The 20417-nt window shown below is 48.8% G+C and overlaps 1 protein-coding gene across 2 annotated transcripts in view; it reads right to left on the reverse strand.

The window, feature by feature from the left end:
- SAMD11 (sterile alpha motif domain containing 11) overlaps window positions 1-20417 on the reverse strand; it is a 181106-nt gene that overhangs the window by 56651 nt on the left and 104038 nt on the right. For both annotated transcript variants that reach the window (XM_075060202.1, XM_032779953.2), the window contains exon 5: window positions 15538-15662. In XM_075060202.1, the coding sequence (XP_074916303.1) occupies window positions 15538-15662 (125 nt within the window). The remainder of the gene's footprint in view (window positions 1-15537; window positions 15663-20417) is intronic.

Below are 20417 nucleotides of genomic sequence, written 5' to 3' on the forward strand. Positions count from 1 at the left end.
CAATGGGTGTGGAAAAAAATGATTCAGGGAAGGTGGGGGCAGAGGGGGAAGGAAGGCAGTAGGGTCTCTGGAAGGCGGGATCCCGATGCTGGGGAGTATAATGAGCAGACTTTGCCACAGGTTTTCTTCTTGCAGAGAGTAGGGGAAAGCCCTGTAGTTCAACACCAAAACAGCAGCAGTGCAATGATGCGGCTTTGGGCAGATCTGGCAACAATTTCTTTGCACCCTTCTGGAGATGGAAGGCTCCATCCCTCCAACAGGGCAGCTCATTGGCTGAGAGGACTTTGCTAGATAAGGCAGCTGGCATGGTGAGAACACTGCCTATCACGCAGACCAGTATTATCTCATTGTTTTTTTGTGTTTCCCTGTCTGCCTGTCTCCACTTGTTGTTTTTCGTCATACCACTGGACTGCAAGCTCTTTGGGAGCAGGGACTCTCTTTTGGTTCGCTGTTTTAAGAGTGCCTAGCACAAAGGGGGCCTGAGCCCTGGCTAGGGCTCCTCGTCGCGACCGCAATATAAATGATAAAAATTTGCTAACATCGTCACAAGTTTCTAGCTAGAGATGAGAGCACAGCAAGTCTCTCAGATCTGGGCCTGGATCCAAAAGCTCTCTGGCTCAATACTGTTCTTAGCATACACCAGGGGTCTGCAAATGTTGGAGCCAGGAATCCCAAACATCAACCCTTCAGGTCCCCTGTAACAAACTATTTTTAAAATGGTGATAGGCCACAGGCACAAAGGAAACTCCCCTGGGAGGCACTGCACTGGAATGGAGTATTTGAGGAGATGCGGTTTCTCTTTCCCACTGGCTCATTTCCATTACGAGGTGCTGAATTTGCAGTGCTGTACTAAATAGGCCAGATTACAGTCTCGCATTACAAAATCTCAGGGTGCATCTGCACTGCCATCAGAAGTGTGATTGCAGCACAGGTAGGCAAACCCGAGTTAGCTTTAACCTAGCCAACACAGCTAAAAACAGAAATGAAGATGCGGTGGCAGGGACCCTGTGTGGGCTGCACAAGCCCATCTGGGATCCTGGCTATGTACTCGCATTGCTAGTCTGCAGCAGGGTCAGTGCTCCTGCACATAGGCGTTGACTCCATGGGTGTTCCAGGGCTGGAGCAGCCATGGGAAAAAAATAGTGGGTGACCAGCACCCACCAGCCACCCACCGATCAGCTGTTTGGTGGTGGGCGGGAGGCGGTGGAGTGGAGGCGGAGCGAGGGTGGGGCCTTGGAGGAAGGGGCGGAGCCTCAGGGTGAAGCACCCACCAGGACAGAAGAAAGTCGGCGCCTGGGCTACTGCATCTTCACTGCTAGCGAGATCAAAGCTAGCACGGCTCTGCCTACCCAAACTGCAATCACATCGTCGACTGCAGTGTAGACACACTCTTAATTTATTTTTTTAAAATCCTTTCCCCTTCTCTCCCCATTTGGACAGGTTTTTCCTGACTCTCCCTTGGAAGAGATGGGAGCTCCTGCAGGGAGATCAGCCTCACAGTCAGGAAGAGAACTGGAATAGCTCGGGGCACAGATCCGTTCTTGCATCTCGTGAGGTAAGAGCTGATAAATAGCTCTGGAGCAATATTTAGACTCCACCCCCCACCCCACCCCCAAGAAATCCTCTAGCACCATCACCCAGAGACCGCTAAATATTCTGCAAACCTCCCCTCTGTCCCCCCCAGGAGGTGGGCTTAGTGTCAGGAGGTCAGATGGACACTGATGTAAATGGAGCAGGTGAATGCTCAAGGTCATACAGAAAGTCAGTGGCAGAGATGGGCGTTTCACCCAGGGAATCCTGACCCAAGTCCCATGCTATATAACCCAACAACGCTCTCCTCCCCAAGTTTGGGAAAGAACCCAGGTCTCTCCTGAGTCCCAGCTCTCTGCTGTAACCAGCAGGCACTCTGCCTCTTGCACAGCATGTCAGCTCTGGTCCGTCAGTCACCAGCTGTCTGCCTCCATTTGCTTTGCATGAGCAGCAGCAAAGTGCCTCAGAGCCCAGCCCAAATACTAAGATTCCCAAGGAATGTGACAGAGGGAGGTGCAGGTCACCCTGGAGCCAGCCTCCAATCTGCCTGTAACTGGGCTGTTTATGAGCAAACGTGCACAAACGCCATCTCGTCTCCCACTTCCCTTTGCAATTTATTTCTACATAGCATACCGAGCCATAAAAAAGTGGTAAATATTCATAGTATGAAAAACACTCACAGAGAGGATACGCTGAGCGTGAGAGACACAAATGGACTCGTTTGGTACGCTACCCAGAGAATCTTGGTTAGCAATTGTGAGCTCCACCCCCTTCTCAGGGAAAATATGGGGAGGACATGCTGGGAGGTCTAGCAGCTAGGGCAGGGGGACTGGGAGGCTGGAGTCCAGGCTTCTATCCCCAGCTTGGGGAAGGAGTGTATTATTTCAGACACATTACAAATCAGGACCCCTGGGCTCTATCCTCAGCTCTGGAAAGGAGCGTGGTCTAGTGGTCAGGGCAATCAGCTTGACAGTTAGGACTCCTGGGTTCAATTCCCATCTCTGCTTGCGACCCACTGTCTCTCTGCGCTGCTCTGAAGAAGCCCTCTGTACCTCAGTTTACCTGTCTGTAAAAGGGGTATTCTGATCCCGAACCCGCCTCACAAAGACAGTTTGAGCTATAATCACTGCCAATAGAGGACTCCAAGGTCATGGCATGAAAGAAGCTCTGGCAGCGAAGCACTATCCCACAGAGTGTCATGATCCCAGAGATCTCAATCCTGCCTCCCCCCACTTAGGCTGAGCTCGCCTATATGTCTGCAACTATCCTTCAGAGACTGTTCCCCCTTCTACTGTCTCAGAATCATTCCACTCTGTGATAAAAACCTGCCACAATCACTCCCTCGCCCCAAGATGCACCCCCAAAGCTTCCCCTTTTCTGACATTGGGGTGAGCTCACCACGGCATCAGAGTCCTCGCACGTGCTGGTCGGCAGCATCACAAGCGTGGCTGGAAGCCAGGCCCTCCTAGAGCAAGCGAGCGCGAGGGGAGCACAGCTCAGCCTTGGCTCGTGGTCTCTCTTGACAGAGACGAAGCGTCTTGTGTGTGTGGCCCATGCCAGCAAGCTCCTATTCCCTTAAATGCCCTGCACAGCTGTTGCGCCTATGCAGGTTTGTCTCTGCACAGACCTCGTTGCGCCGCTCTCAAAGGTGAATGCTAAAGACAGTGATTCCAGACAGAGCTGCTGGTGGTGCTGTACCCTTAGCACCATTTAAACATCCGATTGCACTCATTCAGCCCCTGAAAAAAACTGCGCTCTTCCAGCCCGTGACAGCTTTGACAGCCAGACTCCTTAATTCCTTTTTCTTATTCCCTTAATCTGTCATCTTTATCAGGCTGGGGAAGTGCCAGGCAGCATGCAAGAGACCCGGCCCCGATCAATCTCCACATTACAGCTGACAGAATGGTGCTAATAACTTATTGATCTCATGTTTGCCAAGCCCCACTGGGGCTGAAAGGCTGCCATTGATTGGCTTGAGAGAAAGAGCCCCTCAGCTGAGAGCAGATCGGAAAGCCTTCAAATTGTCTTCTTCCCGAGGCGCTCACTGGGAGACAGAGGGAGGGGAGAAAGAGGAATAAAGAAGGCGAGAAAGAAGGATAGAAAAGGAGAAAAGTGTATGTGAGAGGAAGAAAGAAGGGACAAGATGAATAAGGGAAGAGAGGAAGAAAAGTATGTTTAGGAAAGAGGAATAAAGAAAGGCAAGGGAGAGAAAGGGGGAACGGAAGGACAGAGGAGAAAAGAGAGAACGGTAGAGGAAAGGAGACACGTAAATGGAGGGAAATGAAATGAAGAACAAAGGATAATCTGGAGCTGAAAACTTTTAACAGGCAGACAGATTTAGGGTGACCAGACAGCAAGTGTGAAAAATCGGGACAGGGCGGAAATAGGCGCCTATATAACACAAAGCCCCAAATATCGGGACTGTCCCTATAAAATCGGGACATTTGGTCACCCTAGACAGTGTGGCAAGGCACCTTCTCAGTCTCCCCAGCCTCTGCTGCTTTTAGCCCTGGTGAGACAGGCTTGGGTAACGCAGTCCCCCTTGGGACACAGGGGAAGTCTGCTCCCCGTATCCCCACCAGTCCTATTTAGAGTATTCTTTTACTTCCTTGTGGGAGAGAGTACTGCCTCCCCTCCTGGTGAGGCTCGCTGTCTTGCTGCTCCTACACTCCTGGCAGCAGGGCTCCTTCTCTCTCTGCTCTCCCCCCTCCTTCCTCTTAGGGAAGGGTTTAAAAAGGTCTCAGGTGGTCCTAAGTTGGAATCAGCTGATACTAATTAACCTCAGGTAGCTCCCCCTCAGCTGATTCTAATTGCTACTTTGGTAACCTTTTCTCAGTTGAACCTGATTGACCTGTAGTTGCCTCCCAGTTGATAAGGAGGAGGGCCTTTTAATCCTCTGGGACTAATTCCTACCCCTCCCTTGCAGCTGTCTGTCCTGAGTTTATCACAACAGATTCCCCTCTTTTTACTGCCAGAAAAGGGTTAACTTAAAGCTCCCTCCCCTCCACAATCCCCCCACTCCCAATGCCACTGCTCTGGAGTAAATTTATGTTTGAATGCTGCAAAAGAGCACAGCAGCGACAAGTTCCCCTGGCAGCGTTCAATACCACGCTCCAGCATTCGGGGAGAGGGCATCGGGGTGGGGGGGAATTCATTGATGAGCTGGCTCCCCACAGCCACGTGCTCACAGCTGACACCTCCCCACTGGTTTGATCAGTACCTCAGGCTAGAAGTTTGCTTCTGCCACAGAATGTTACTGATGACCCGAGTAATCACTGAAAGGCGTTGGACACTTCGGGGCGGGGGGGGGGGCCTTTGCTCCGTTCCACTAGGGATGGGGGGGTGTCTCACATATGAACCAGGGAGCTCTTGCAGCCTGGGACTACCTGTACAGGCAAAGACACCCGGAAAACGTGCACAGCCCACAATAACGGCGACAACGAAAGCTCCTCTGAAATGACCACATATCGCTTCCCGCTGATTCCAGCTCAGCCCCAGGCCAGATGGCGGGGCTGAGTGCTGATTCACAAACTGACCTGAAGAGGGCATCAGTGAGAGGACCCTCTAGTTCCTGGAAAGACAGCTCGTTCTAAGCACCGCCTGGAACGGTTTTTGCCAGTTTGAGGGATCTCACAACTGTTGTTACGTCCATGCCCCAGCAGGGCTTCTTCAGCCAAGTTGATCTGAATGGCAGGAGCAGTTTTTTAAAAAAACTCTTTCTTGGCCTTCCGAGGGTCAACTCTTTAATGTCACTCCTCTCAAAAAAACCAAAAACAATGCAGCCAGGCCTGTCTCGAGAAAGGAGGACTTCCCCCCCATTTCCACAAGCTGCTGAGCCATACCGTGACTGCATGAAAGCAAGCAAGGATCAGACAGGTAGCCCAACGCCTTCTGCAAGGGCAGGTAATCACAATGTAAGCCCATCATTGACATACTGTGAAAAAAAAAAATTAAATAGCTCCAAGCCAACCTACGACTAGTGCAAGAGTTACCATTACTTCCAGGCATGATGTGATTGAGTTCACAACAGCCACTTCTGATAACATACACATCCCTGGGCACGCACATTTATATACGTATGTAGTTACATGCAAACATACATGTACTATATATGCACACACACACACGTGCACTTATTCGCACGCCCACACTCCAATATACATATGACACGAGCACACACTTTGGGGAGGATAAAATCTCGGCGCTGAAATCTATCGACTCATGGTGAGGCCGGGAGAAGCAATTCATTTCCCGCTCCCCGGCAGCAAGCGAGAGTGGACAAGTCAGGTGCCACATTACACTCCATATTGAATTTCTATATATAACATCAGTGAGATGTCACAGCTCCAATGATTTGTTTTCGGCTCTTTACTAGCTGCCTGTAAAACACCTGGGGAAAGAATTTTGTTTTGGTATTTTTGGGGGGGAAGGGGTGATGGGAGGGTTAGTTTTGGAAGCGGGATAATCTCATTCTTTCTGGATTTTTAAGGAGAGGATGAGAGTCTGAGCTGTTTATTTCAACCTTTCCAGACTATGGTACCCCTTTCGGGAGTCTGATTGGTCTTGCGTACCCCTGAGTTTCTCCTCACTTAAAAACTACTTGCTTACAAAATCAGACATAAAAATACTAAAGCGTCACAGCGCACTGTTACCAAAAAATGTTTACTTTCTCATTTTGACCATATAATTATAAAATAAATCAACTGGAATAAAAGTATTATGCTTACATCTCAGTGTATAGCATATAGAGCCGTATAAACAAGTCATTGTCTGTATGCAATTGTAGTTTGTACTGACTTTGCTAGCGCGTTTTATGTAGCCTGATGTAAAACCAGGCTAATATCTAGATGAGCTGATGTATCCCCAGGGTATGCATACCCCACTGGTTGAGAACCATTGGTTTATTTCGCTTGCCAAAATACAAGTCATGTTGGGAGTAAATTAGGTGGATTTCTTCCCTGTAGGGCTGCCTCCTCCCACAAACATAAGATTCATTGTCCCAGCAACAGCCACTCCATCCTGCTAGATCCAGGCGTGAGCCTTCCTGGCTCTCCTCACTCAGCTGTTACTAGAGAGCAGTGCTTCTCAACCTACTTACCACTGTGGACCGCAAAGGCTGCTCACTGTGCATTGTGTGCGCCGCATCCACACAATACATATACTACCTATATGGCCCTGAGGATGTCACATGGGCCGCAGCTGTGTGCTGACTGGTCTGCTAGCGTCCTCTAGAGCCTGTTCTGTGCAGCCCCTCATGCTAAGAGCAAGGTGGGTTTATCATGAAAATGGTGCTCATGTCCACAAGGGACTTAGCAGAGCAACCTCCCCGAACTCATTTTGCTTATGAGTTAATCAGGCCCTGACCTCTGCTCTCTGCAGGGATCCACTGAGCCACCTGGAAAGGAGCACTGAGCTTGCTGGGAACCCGCAGGCAGCCAAAGAAAACTGAACAAACCCCTTTGTGTCGGCATACGAGGGACGTGGGCCTGATCTGAGGCCTGCTGAAGACAACAGGAAGACACGCTCCTATTTTTTTTTTTAACAGATGAAAATAATGAGACAGAAAAATGGTAAGTGACTTGCCCAAGGCCACGTAGCAAATAAGTGGCAGAACCAGGTTTAAAACCCAAGTTTCCTACCTGCCAATCCAATGCCCTGTGGCCTGGCCCATGCTCCCATGAGTTCCATGCTGTAGTGCAGAGAAGTGAACTGCACTTCCACCACGCGCTTGCATGTTGCTTCTTCACCTCCCAAGACCTCCGTTCAAATGCAAAGCAGGACACAACCACCAGCAGAGGCTGGTCATCTCCAGCTCCCAACAGGCTTCAGCAGAAATAGAACACAAGAGGAGCACAAAGAGAGGAGGAATCTGCAATTCCAGCCCCAGATCAAAAGCTGGAGACTGAGGTGGTGACTGAGGTCAGTTCTCAGTGTGGCCTAGGTAAACAGCTGTCTTTCACGATAACATCTGTACACAAAGGTGGCTGGGCTTCCCACCCTCAGCTGCCCATTTGGAGCAGATTTTCTGCTCAATTTAAGGCAGCAATTCAATAAAGCCTTTTTTTTCCTTTTTCTTTTCTTTTCTTTTTTTAAAGTGAAAACATGCCTGTGTCCTGGCTCGTTATCCCAGGCTCAGAAAACAGCCCATTCATTGCAGATCTGTCTCTAATCATTAGCTACAACATCCTTGGCCCGACTTAACTCTTGCCTGGCTAGATGCAAAGCCCACTGACGTCAATGGGGATCATGCCACTGAGAGTTCACTGAGTTGTGGATCAGGCCCGTGGAGAGCAATATAAGGGATCTAACTAACTACTCTCCCACACACATTCTTGGATGAAAATCAATATAAAAGATCTAACACAGATACACCCCTTCCTGAAAAACGCCAACAATTTTTAACACAAGTCTATTCAATGCTCACTTCTGATTACGCTATGTTGCATAGCATAGCCCAGAGCACCAGACTTGGAGAACTGTTTCCTGGTTTTGCAACCCAACCCCTGTCTGACCTTGAATAAGACACTTCCCCCCTCTGTGCCACAGGTTTCCCATCAGTAAAATGGGTAACAATACCCCCCTTCGTAAAGTGCTAGGTATTGTCATCATCATCTTTGGACGAACGGTACCACATAAGTGCTAAGTCGTCTTCTTTTGTGAAATCTTTCAAGGAGAACTCGCCACAAAAAAATAAAAGAAAACATTCATTGCGCAAAGGTTATAAAATGTAACTTACAAACTGGGTGAAAACCAGAACATTCACAGACTGTGGCCAGAGAACAAGAGAGAATAAGCCCTACAGAAATTTGGGAGACTGGCCGTTGCCCCACTCGTCTAGACATTCTGCATCTGGTTTAAACAAAGTTATACAGGATGCACAGTGCGGGTAAAGGGCAGCTGCGTCTGGTTCTATAGCCTGGATACTGGGATGAGGATACTGTTCCTATTAGGCCAGGACCTCCAGTGTGAGTCTCTGCCCACACAGACCAGCCAGCGCTCTCTGTGGGCATTCCTGGTAGGGAGACAGCTGGCTTTCAAGACCCTCAAAATCTGCAGGCAGAGGGGCCTCCAATCCATGGGACAATCCCACCTATAACATGGGACTGTGTGGGGCTCCTGCTGCCTGGATGACCTGACTGGGGTCCTGCTAACCATGCTGTCCCTTAAAAGGACCATGGCATGGGGCCCTACACTGGCCTGCTTCGGGGCAATTGCCAGTCATCAAGCCAGCTTCCTCGTGTAGGCACAGGGGAGGACAGACCTCCACCCTCCTCTGGCACCCATTGGCCTGATCCTGCAAACCCTACTCATGCAAGTATTCCTGCTGCAGCCAATGAGACTACTTGCCTGAATCGCAGCCCCAGAATCAGGCACCATGCAGGGAGCAACTAGGGAAAGGGGGGACGGGACAGGAGGAAGAAATCAAGGAGCTCTGTTGGGGAAGAGGAGAGATTGCAAGGTTGAAGATGGCACCATTCTCTCCCCAAGAGGACAGGTGCCCACCCCCCTAATCCTGAAGCCAGCCTGGAAGGGAGAAGCTCCACCACCTGTCTGTCAGTCACTGGATCTGCAAAGCCGTCACCCCCGCCCCGCCTCCCGCATGGCCTAGCAGGCTGCATGAGCCAAACTGGATAGAGGGGATTGGACTTGTTTACAGACACACAACGAGCTGCTTAAAGGGGCTCTAAGTCTGTGTTTGATGTGCAAACCGTCAGCTTTGCTGCCGTGCCTTTGTCAGGCTCTGCTCATCCTTCTGCGTCTCTCTCTCTCTCTCAATTAAGATTAAAAGTGCTTTGCGCCATCATCCTCTCTCATGGCAAAGCCCTCTCTCGTGCCACTGCAGCACCTTGCCTGCTGTTTCATCTTTATCTGATCTAGTTGGAAACTACTTTTATATTCTCATTAGGCTCATTGGCTGCCCTCCGCCCCCCTCCCCAGCCCCCTCCTTTCTCACTCTACCTTTTCACATGTTGCTAAGCCTCTTACCGAATCTCCCCAGCACAAGCGGCCTCCGCACATTTCCAAGGCGGACAAGTCCCAATATTTTTCCATTTGCCATGTTACATCCCAGCTGCAACCCCGCTGCATTAAACACTGCTGAATGTCATCGTGGGGAGGGAACAGGACGTTTTGCAGGGAACACAGCAGAATTCAAGGTCGGGAGGCAGTGGGCTTTGGAAAGAGGGAAATTGTGGGGAGGAAGGAATACACTGACCCCTGCTATGTATACGGGACTGGTACAGCAGGGCATCAATGGCGGGCATTTTCCCAATAGCACTATACCTTCACTGGACAGTTAACCCAGGTGGTGGCACCTGGGTTAGCCAAGCCTGGGTGTGAGCATCCCCAATGTAAAGCCTTATCTGCATCACTATGTCCTTACTGTTCCTGCACCTGCTTGCGTGTGTCTGGGGAGATGGCCCATGGTTCTTTGTGCTGAGATGCTCTAGGATTCTTTCCCAGTCAACTGCAGGAAAACTTCTCTCTCCCTTGGGGGTCGGGGGGAAGGGGCTTGTGGAGAGGCATTGGAGGACTCTGAGCAGTCGAGTAATTTTGCCTTGAGTCCTCACTGCAAAGTGGGTGGGTTCCAACCCAAACGAAAGTGGAGCTCGGTTCTAACCTACCCTGCCCGTCAGGTAAGCTAAGCCAGGCTGAAAGCACTGGGCCAGAGGTTTTTCTGTGCAGATGGCAGGGAGGGCTAAGGCTAAAACCTGGTAAGAGCTCTGGCTAACTCTGCAGTGTAGACATACCCTTGATTTCACATGGCATCTGAACATCGTTTGATCAGTGAAGTGCAGCACAATCAGCGGAGATTTAAATGCCCCTGCTTATGCCGCATTTGCTGCTGCCAGAATCAATCATTCTTTTGTTCAATTTCGGAAATCACCAATATTGTGGGGGAGGTGCAGAGAGACAGCTCTTACCATTCGAGAGCCTATTTCAAAGTCAAACTCCTTTCAGGCCTGATTCTGCCAGCCTCAAGCTGCCCAGCAGACTATTCCCAGGGGACTGCTCTCTGAGTGAGGGGCTGAGCAATGCAGAGGAGAGTGAGGGGTTCTGGCCCTGGATTATTAATGATTATTTCACTTAAATAAAAGTCCCCTGGCCACGAGTGCTCTCTACCCCACTGTAAATCCAGAGCAACTCCACTGAGCTCAGTAAAGCTACTCCCTATGCACAATGGTTACCAGGAGCGGAACTGGGGCCTCTGACTCTGTGAGAGGGGACTTGGGAACCATTTCTGAAGAACATGGGGTCAAGTTTTTGGTCTGGGTTACTCTGCTGGCCTGCGAGTTACTCTAGATTAACCTCGTCACAACACACAGCACAGTCAGGGCCTGGAGTTTAAATCTGGGCTTCACAACAGCTTCTTCCCTCCTCCTCGGAACTTTCACTAACCGCACATCTGGACTGAGGGCCTCAGCCTCTTTCTTCAAAGGGCCTCTGGATGGGAAGCCCTGTGTTCCGGCTGCTGAACAGGGGAACAGACACAGGTGCTGGGGGGCAGGCTGTGGGCTAATAGAGGCTTTCGCCATCTAACCCCCGTTCGGTGCATGAGCATAACTCCCCAACCCGTACAGCTAACAGAACATACACACACTGAGGGGCAGGATATACACACCGTGGGGCTTGGGGATTTTACCCAACACTTCATTCTCTCCATGTTAGCCCGGCCAGGAAAGGAGGAAAGAACAAAGAAAGGGGAGGGAGGTGGAGGAAACCCTGAACTGGAGCCGGGATAGATTCTATGAGCCAGTGAATGACCAGGAAATGTGAATGCGCCAGCTCCTCCCTGGAACCCAGGGCACCAGGCTGGCTCCTGCAGAAATCCAAGCTCAGCATTGATAATAATTATCATAAATCTTCGATGTTGGACAGCGGACCCAGCACACATAGGTTTTGCTTCATGATTAAGAGATCTCCATAATATCTGAAGGTCCGCAGTGGGGCCAGAGCAGTGAGATGCCGCTAACATGCATCAAACACATAAGAATATCTCAATCATTACCGCTGCCAATGGTGGCTCTGAAACCGATCGATAGGGCAATTAGATTTTATCAGCACACGCCTTTCGGCCTCCTCTTCTGCTGTCTTTGCAAAAGCCTGGGTTAGATCTGCCTTTTTGGGGCCCTTTCTGTCTTGCTGAGAAATGACGGCTGGGCCAGAGTATTGTTTTTTGCAGGTGGGGTTTGTTCTGCCTTGTTTTATGTTTTCAAGGTTCAAGAAAAGGAGGAAGAAGAACCAGATAGAGTTAAGCCGTGAGTGATTCACATCCAGATCTCCTATTATTAGTAATATTATTTATTATTTGCACTACTGTAGTACCTAGGAGTCCTAGCCAGAGACCAGGTGCTGTACAAATCTCCTGTTTCCACCACATACACAGATCACTTGCATAGGGAAAACCCTGATGTAAAATCCCTGCCGTCGGACTGCAACCCCTGCATGCCAGCAGTGGTGAGAGCAGGGGGAACCGGCAGTCAGGAGACCTCCACCACTGATCTGCCCTATAATCCTGGGCAAGTGACTTTCCCCTCTACGCCACCTTTGGGTGGTGCTTTGAAGACCCTCATAAAAAAGGCCCTACGTATGGTATTGCAGCTCCTGTGGCCAGAATCTACCATAGGCAGGTAACAATACCTCCTTTCTCCCACTCTTTTGGATGCACGCTGAAAGCTCTTTGGGGTTGCGACTTCTCTTACGACGTGCACGTACAGCACCCAGCACAGCGAGGACCTGATCTCTGTAGCTACTGGGATACAAACAATAAACCACCACCACAGGGAGCACTCAGCATTATAGATTTCGCACCAGTTAAGCCTCCAGGCTAACCCGGCACTCAGTTTAAAGCCCAGCAGGTGGTAAATCAGTTGTGGCTTTTCCCCCTTGTAAAAAAAAAAAAAAAACAAAGTCAACAGTAGCAGGTCCCAGAGTTTCTATTGCCTTTGCCCCATCAAGGAATCTGCTAGCAGGAAGGTGGTGTAGCACGCACACGAACGAGAGACAGCTCCCAGTTGGGCAGAGATGGTTCCTACAAGGGACCTGCCTCCAACAGCAGGGAAGATCAGGTTTAAACTGCCCCTGTGGAGCCACAGCAACCCTCCTGCCCCCACCTTCATACTCTGTTTCCCCCGGCACCTCCTCCCCTACTGGTCAACTCTTGTTAGAATCCATCCCATCCTCAAAGGCGCCGTCCTTTGCTCAGCGGCCTCTCATTATCCCTCCTGTAGAAAACACACGCCTATTTCAGGGCCTTGCTCACCCGTTCCATACAACCTGAGCCAGGCTTTGCCACTGCACTAGCACCAACCTAATCAATCCAGGCCCAGGCTTTTCCCCATCTCTGGATTCTGGATGCCTGGGGGCGTATTGGGATTCTCTTTTGTCTGTTTCCCTTGTCATCATTCAGTGTTGCTGAGAACAAACAGAGCACACTTTGCTCCTCTCCACAGCTACAGATCTCAGAGCATTTTATCAGCCTCAATTAGGTCTGGCAACTTCTCCGCAAAGTAAACAGTATTAAGCCTGTTTTCACAAATTAGGTCAGCTGAGGCACCAAGTCACTTGGTCAAGATCACACACACAAAGTCAGTGGCAGAAAGGGGAAGAGAACCCAGGAAGTCCTAAATCCCAGGCTCTGACCACTAGGCCGCACTGTCTCCATCAACTGAAGAAATGAAGAAATGGTCACATAGGTACATTTCGAGCAGTGCAGCAGAATACAGCTCTGAGATAGGCCCATCAGTGCAATTTGCAAAGGAAGGAGGGACGACTGCCCTCTCGGATACACCTGCTGCTGAGTAATTTGCGGAGCAGTGCCGGATTGCTACCAGGAAAACAGAAGGAGTGTCACATATTTTAAATGCTTGTGCCCACCATCTTGGTAGAATTGCATAGACTCCCAGTCTGCAAAGCATGGACCCAACACCCAAATTTCCCCAAAGCTCAGGACCAGGACCCTATTTCAACCCATTATCTAGAGATGGGCCAACCTGCTAAATTCAAATCAGGGTCTGAAATTCCCCCCAACGCCCGGGGGGGGGGGGCGGGGGACATCTGTAGGGTTTTGGTTTAAACCCCTCTCATTGGGTCTGACCAGGCTGACAAGAGCGAGCTCCTTCTTGGGGCAGGAGCTGGGCTGAAGAGAGCCACTGCCAGTTCTCTTCTTGCCAATGTCCAGTTTCAAGCATTACAATTCCTCCTGGAGGATATTTGCCTCTCACATTAAAAACGTTGGTTTCCCCATTTCTGAACACACTGGGGCCTGACTCTGCAAACCTGTCCTCACCAAGCATCAGGCTATGCCAGTAGCAGTCAGCAGGCGTCTGGGCTGGGGAAGAGACATTAGAAAAGTTTGCACTGGGCTCGCTCCACGAGATGAGTTTGTTTCTCTCTCTTTGCTACATTGGCAACTCACCCAGGCATTAGCAAACCAAGGCCCCAATTCAGCCAAGCACTTCAAGCACATGCTTGTGTGCTTGGCAGAATTGGGGCCCAAGGGCCTGAGGCAGCTCCCTCCCGTGTCACCAGGAATCCTTCCGTTAATTTTACTGGCAGCTGGAGCTAGCCATAATGAAGGAGACCAGCTGCACCTGTTGGTATCGCACCTTCCCTATTGTGCACCCACCCCCTCCCGCACCCTCTGCATCCTTCATTTTGTATTGCATCCCGCAGTGAAAACCAGATTCTGGATTAAGCTGCATAATCAATGCCAATGATTTACATGCACGCACAAATGCACGGCTTTCAAGCAAAGACCCTAATAACATACACAGACACATCTAAATTCCGACTTTGGCAGACTGGGGACCAGCAGAATAAAAACAAAAAGACAATAATCTGCCTTTTAATGACAGGGCCAAAACGAACAGCCAACAATTATAGCATTAAGGAAGACGTTAAAATCAACATCCTGCTCTCAAGAGTGGTTTAAAAAAAAAAAAGTTAAATAGCACCGCTCAGAGAGCAAGAATTCCTGAGAAGTAAAGCTTCATTTGCTTGTTGGGACTACAACCCCCTCCAAAACAACCTGAAAAGACTCCCTACTTGGCAGCTTTTAAAAATACATCAGTACAGGCCTGATTCTCCTCTACTTACCACTGGACTCAACGGAGTCACTCTTGATTTACACTGGATCGAGCAGCCCCTTTTCTGTCTAATGTCCAGATTTCTGATCTCTGCTATACCAGCGTCAACCTAGAGCAACTCTGGTGAGTAAAGTGACTGAGGATTGACACCAGCGTAAGTGAAATCTGAAACTGGCCTTGGTTCTCAGATGTGAATGGTGAGGGTGATGATCTACCCAAACCCCAAATGGTTCTCCCAGCCACTAACCATCCTGGGAGAGAAATTCACTGATTCTGCAAGACACATACAGAACTGACAGTGTCAGCAGTGTCCAGTGCCCCACTTGTTGACTGAGGCACATTTACCACCGTGGCATCCCTGCCCGTCACTTCCTCTCTGATGCTGACATCCAGAGGGGTGCAGTGCACGGCTCTACTGGAGCGTCTCTGGTTCAGCACGAGACGTAAGGGGAAGCCAGGTGAACTTCCGTAAGGTCAGGCAGCAGTACAAAGCCACGCAACTATCCTTGCAAAGAGTTGGCAGGGACGGAGGCAGCATGGAGAGCCTCTGATTAATACAATTACAAATCAAACCGTGCTCTCTGCGCCAGGCCTTTCTGCATCACTAGCCACTATCCCTGGGGACATTTCACTTCTTTGCTGGAGCGCTCTCCTCCCCTGCATTTTAACACAGACCACTAGATCTGAGAATAAAACGGAGCTGAAATCTCACACGACCGCATCACTTTAACCTTAATGTTCATCTTTGTCCACAAATACTGGGAGACTCGCACGCCTTGCTCTGAAATTTAATGAAGCCGGCTGGCCAAAGTGGGGGAGGGGAGGGAGAGAAGTCAACAAACCGAACCCAAGCCCTAGCTGAAACTTTCCTCCTCCCAGCGAATGAGGACAAAAGAGCCAGGCGCCCCTGGCTGCTGACCTGCTGCTCCTAAGCCGACGTCGATACTGTTTCTCTTGAATTCACAGCGACTCTGGGTCTCTGGCATAACGAGCTGGCGGCTCTGATGCAGGCTGGAGATGATGGTGGAAAGGTCGTTATCACGGCTGCAACAGAGCAGAAAAAAGCCAAGTTAAGAATATCCTATTTACCATCCCATAATTGATGTTCGTGTCAGAGGGTGTGTGCGTGCGCACGTTTTTTTTGTTTGCCCCGGAGATTTCTGAATTATGAGGAAGATTTTTCCCTCCCTCCCCCACTTGAAGTTCCTAAGCAACCTCCTCTGTTTTCGGGGAGGGGAAGCCCCTGTAGAGTAAAGCTCTTCCCAAGCAGCAGGCTTGCTCCCAGTACAGAGCTTTGCAGAGGCCAGCACCTCGCCTCCCCTTTGCCAGCACACACGGGCCAAGTCAAGTACCTAGAAATGTGGCGGAGAAACAGGCATGACTATTCCAGAACTGACAAAAACTTGGAATTCAAATGATTGACAGATGGATGATCGTTAACAGACAGCCACTTGGCTAGCTTTTCAGTTCCTGCACTGTGTGTGTGTGTGTGAGAGAGAGAGAATGTTTTATTTTCTTGCATAATATTTTTTATATGTAGAGAATTACCAGAGACTCAGACACAGTTGTGGCCCAGAGTGAAAGAATATAACCTTGTTTATAAATCCTATTTTCAGCCCATCAGTCTAGCTGATACCAAAATAACTACTCCTTCCTTCTGGGGTAAGAACACACAGAGTGAGCAATTAAATATTATTTTGCCTGTTATCCTTGCATCAAAGCTGCTTCAAAGTGGGCTAGCTTTAGCTCAAATATTCTTAAAATGTTCTCTTTCCCCCACCATGGAATGCATGAGTAAGAGAGAAAGAGAGAGAGAGCAAAGATGTTCACAGTAGCAAATACTAGAGTTAAGATGGCAAACTCACTGTATTACAAACCCTCTGTTTTCATACCTTACATAGAGAGGAAGCAGATATGGATATACATAAATACAGACAATATACAACACGTGAGAAAGAGAGAAAGTTCTATATATGTATGTATGTCTAGAAGCTAACACTGGAAATTCTCCATCTATTTTTGTTTAATGCTGTATCTTAAACCACCAATGTTTCTACTACAGAGTGCCTGTCCTATGCTAAACACTGTAGCTATTTTCCTTCCTCTCTCCAGCCAAAGGACAATAACTTCTTTCCGTGAGATCTGGTTTAAGACATTTGAAAAAAAAAGTCAGAGGATCCCTTACAATTGTTACTCACATGATCAGTGCATCCGCTCTGTGTGTCTGCGACACACAGCACATGACCACCGACTCCCTGGCTCGGAGGAGACCGTCCTAACCTGTGACCACCAGGGCAACTCAGAGGGTGCATTATCTGCAGAATTACCTAGCAATCATCTCCCCTTAAATATCCCCCATCACCACCCCCCTCGCCATCAGAGCGAGGAAAAACCACAGAGCTGCTCAAATGCTCCAAAGAGCCCATCCCCAGTGGAGAAGCGGGGGCTAATCTGTCGTCTAGCTCTCTTCTAATCAGATAAGTTTATGACAGAAAGTCTTTAGACAGAGGTACTTTCAGCAGGCGTCTGGCTCCAGATTTTCACAGGATGCAGCAGACAAAAACAGACTTTGCTTCGGCAGCCACTGTCATCTGCCCCATTACTCTCCCCCTCCCATCTTGGGACCAAAATCTCAAAGCCTTTTAGCTTCCACTGCTTTATTTTCCTCCACTAAACCAGTGCAAATTCCCCCTTACGCAAGCAGAAGGCTAATTACTTAAGCAAGTTCGCAGGTGAGTGGGAAGCCCTTTCCCCCTGTCCCAAGCAGTTTTGAGTCTTATCCTCTTTGAGCTGCCACCTTTAAGATGCATTATGCAAATATTTTGGTGTTTTAAGTCATTTATGAGATTAATTTGAAGTGATTATGGGTTCTTTATAATCATGTATATCAATAACTAGATGCCGGGTAAAGAGGACAAATGCAGATAAATGCTGCCATCAGCACTATGGGGAGGGGAGGGGGGAGGAGGTGGGATGGGCAGGAGCACAGAGGGACAAAGGCAGAGAGCAAGAAGAGAGAAATGGGATAATAGCACCTTGCATCCTGAAGGAGTCCAGAGCACTACAATGATGTGGCCATATCTACAGAACTATACCTAGAGATCACTTTATCCACCCCTGAAATGCAGCTGCCTCTGGGATGGAGCATGTCAACTGTTTTAACAGTGGACAGCAACACTACTGCATGACTCTAAAGCAGTGGTTTTCAACCTTTTTTCATTTGCAGACTCCTCAAAATTTTTGAATGGAGGTGTGGACTCCTTTGGAAATCTTAGACATGGTCTGCAGACCCCCAAGGATCTGCAGACTACTGGTTGAAAACCACTGGTCTATGGTAACAATGACCTTTTTCAGATCCTTTAGACAGTCTGCGTACCCAAAGGGATCCATGGACCACAGGTTGTAAACCACTGCTCTAAAAGAAGAAAGCAAAGCAGAAAACTATATTCAGTGTAAATTACAAGGGGAAATCTAGGTAGAATGAAATATTACCCTAGAACTAGCCCTATCTTTCAAAATACATTAGGGATTTTTTATCAGAGGGATAGCCGTGTTAGTCTGGATCTGTAAAAGCAGCAAAGAGTCCTGTGGCACCTTATAGATTAACAAAAGGTTTGGAGCATGAGCTTTCGTGGGTGAATACCCACTTCGTCGGATCCATGCATCCGACGAAGTGGGTATTCACCCACGAAAGCTCATGCTTCAAAACTTCTGTTAGTCTGTAAGGTGCCACAGGACTCTTTGCTGCTTTTAGGGATTTTTTGATGACCTCAAACACTCAGGACCACAGATTCAAAAAAGTATCTCAGCACCAAGGAAAAAGGAAAGGCACGATGGTAGGGCATCAAATTACCAGTGAAATCACCAGCAGCACTTCAGAGAGCAGGTAGGTATGTGCTCCTGAGGGGGGTTACCAATGCAAGTATAGTATTGGACAGACCCAGCTCAGCCTGTGAAATCTGATGAGATCCTAGTAAAACATATAGCATGGCTGAAATGTCACAGCTGAGGATGAATTGATCCCTATGGGGAAAATAAGACCAAAACAACGTGGGATGTTGATGTACCAGAGAAGGGGGCTGGGACAGCTTTTAATGGGGAGAATTATCCCCGGGCATTCTCTCTCGTCTTAGACGGCAAGCTCTTTGGGTTAGGGTGTTTGTACAGCATTTAGCACAGGGTTCCTAGGTCTACAGTTATATAAACAATAATTGGTGCTTTTCCATGTTTCCACGGACATCTGAGTTACATTTCCTTTAGGTAAAGACTTGGGAGCTATTTTAGGAAGGCTTTAAATGCTGCAGGCGAAGTCCATTGTGTCTAAGGAGGCATCTTCCACTCTTATTCATGAATGGCACCTTTAATAAAGGACCTGGTGTGAGGAGGTTCTGCCCAGCTCCTACCAGGCTTTCTAGGGTCATGCAAGACAAAGAGAAGGCAACAGGATCTTTGTGCATGCAATGGTTAGGAGAAGCTCTGCCATCTCTACCTTGTGTGTGACAGAGGCAGACAGAAAACCCAGAGCTAATCTGCCAGAGAAAACACTGACTTCGGAAAATACCGTTCTAAACTCCCATAATGTAGACAGCTTCTCTGAAGCTCAAAAATGACTAATATCTCTTCCATTCCTACTCCCGGTAAAGTCAATGATATTTTATCCCTTGACTTTAAGAGGAGCAGGGCTGGACTCTTAACATATTAGATTCTATATGATCATTCAATGTGGCATTTACAAGTGTTCATGTTATTTGTCTCCACTCTGACTGGAAACTCAATCCTCCTGTTCACCACTTTATCCACAAAAATATACCTCACATTTTTATACATACTGTGCTCCCTCTTGACCTATATCTACTGTAATGTACTGGCTATGCTCATGTCTGCATTAGAGCTTTTTGTCCTCTACTGGATGATCCACAGAGAGGACAAGGGATCTACCACTGCTGCCTCTTAAGGGACACTTAACCTCTCTACAAAGGAAAAAGGACTGTAAGCTGTCTAAACTCCTACCTGCCACATGGGGACACAACCATAGTACCCCTAACGCACCCAGCAATATTGTCAATCTATCCAACTACACACTCAGCCCAGAAGAAAAGTCTGTCCTATCTCGGGGACTCTCTTTCTGCCCTGCCACCCCCACCAACATGATACAGTTCTGTGGCGATCTGGAAGCCTACTTCCGCTGTCTGACTCAAAGAATACTTCCAGGGACAACACTGAACAGTCGGCACTATACACAGGTACCCTCCCACCAACAGCACAAGAAGAAGAACTCCACGGACTCCTCCTGAAGGTCGAAATGACAGGTGGACCTATAATTGAATGCTCCGCGACGTGCACAGGCAAAATCGTGAAAAACAAACCGCTTGGCCTCAATAACTAAGTCATGCAGAACGCAATGCACCACAGCTCAGAAACGCACCCTGACATTAATCATCAAAGAGCTGATAAAGGGTGCTTTGTCATCATGAAGAGTCTGATTCCAAAGGAGGCGCCAGACAACTCTCCCCAATACCAAATTCTACAGGCCACTTCCCTAAATCCCACTGAGGAATACACTAAGGAACTGACCATCTACTCAGGACACCTCCTACAACTAACACCGAGAACAAATCAGCATACCTCTGTAGCCACGACCAGGGTTTTCTATCTTACTCCTCAAGATCCACAAACCCGGAAATCCTGGATGCCCATCATCTCGGCATTGGCACTCTCACTGAAGGACTGTCTGGATATGTGGACTCTCTACTAGGCCCTATGCCACCAGCATCTCCCAGCTATCTCCGTGACACCACT

The sequence above is a fragment of the Chelonoidis abingdonii genome, chromosome 23, assembly GCF_003597395.2.
Source record: "Chelonoidis abingdonii isolate Lonesome George chromosome 23, CheloAbing_2.0, whole genome shotgun sequence".
NCBI classification, from domain to species: domain Eukaryota; kingdom Metazoa; phylum Chordata; order Testudines; family Testudinidae; genus Chelonoidis; species Chelonoidis abingdonii.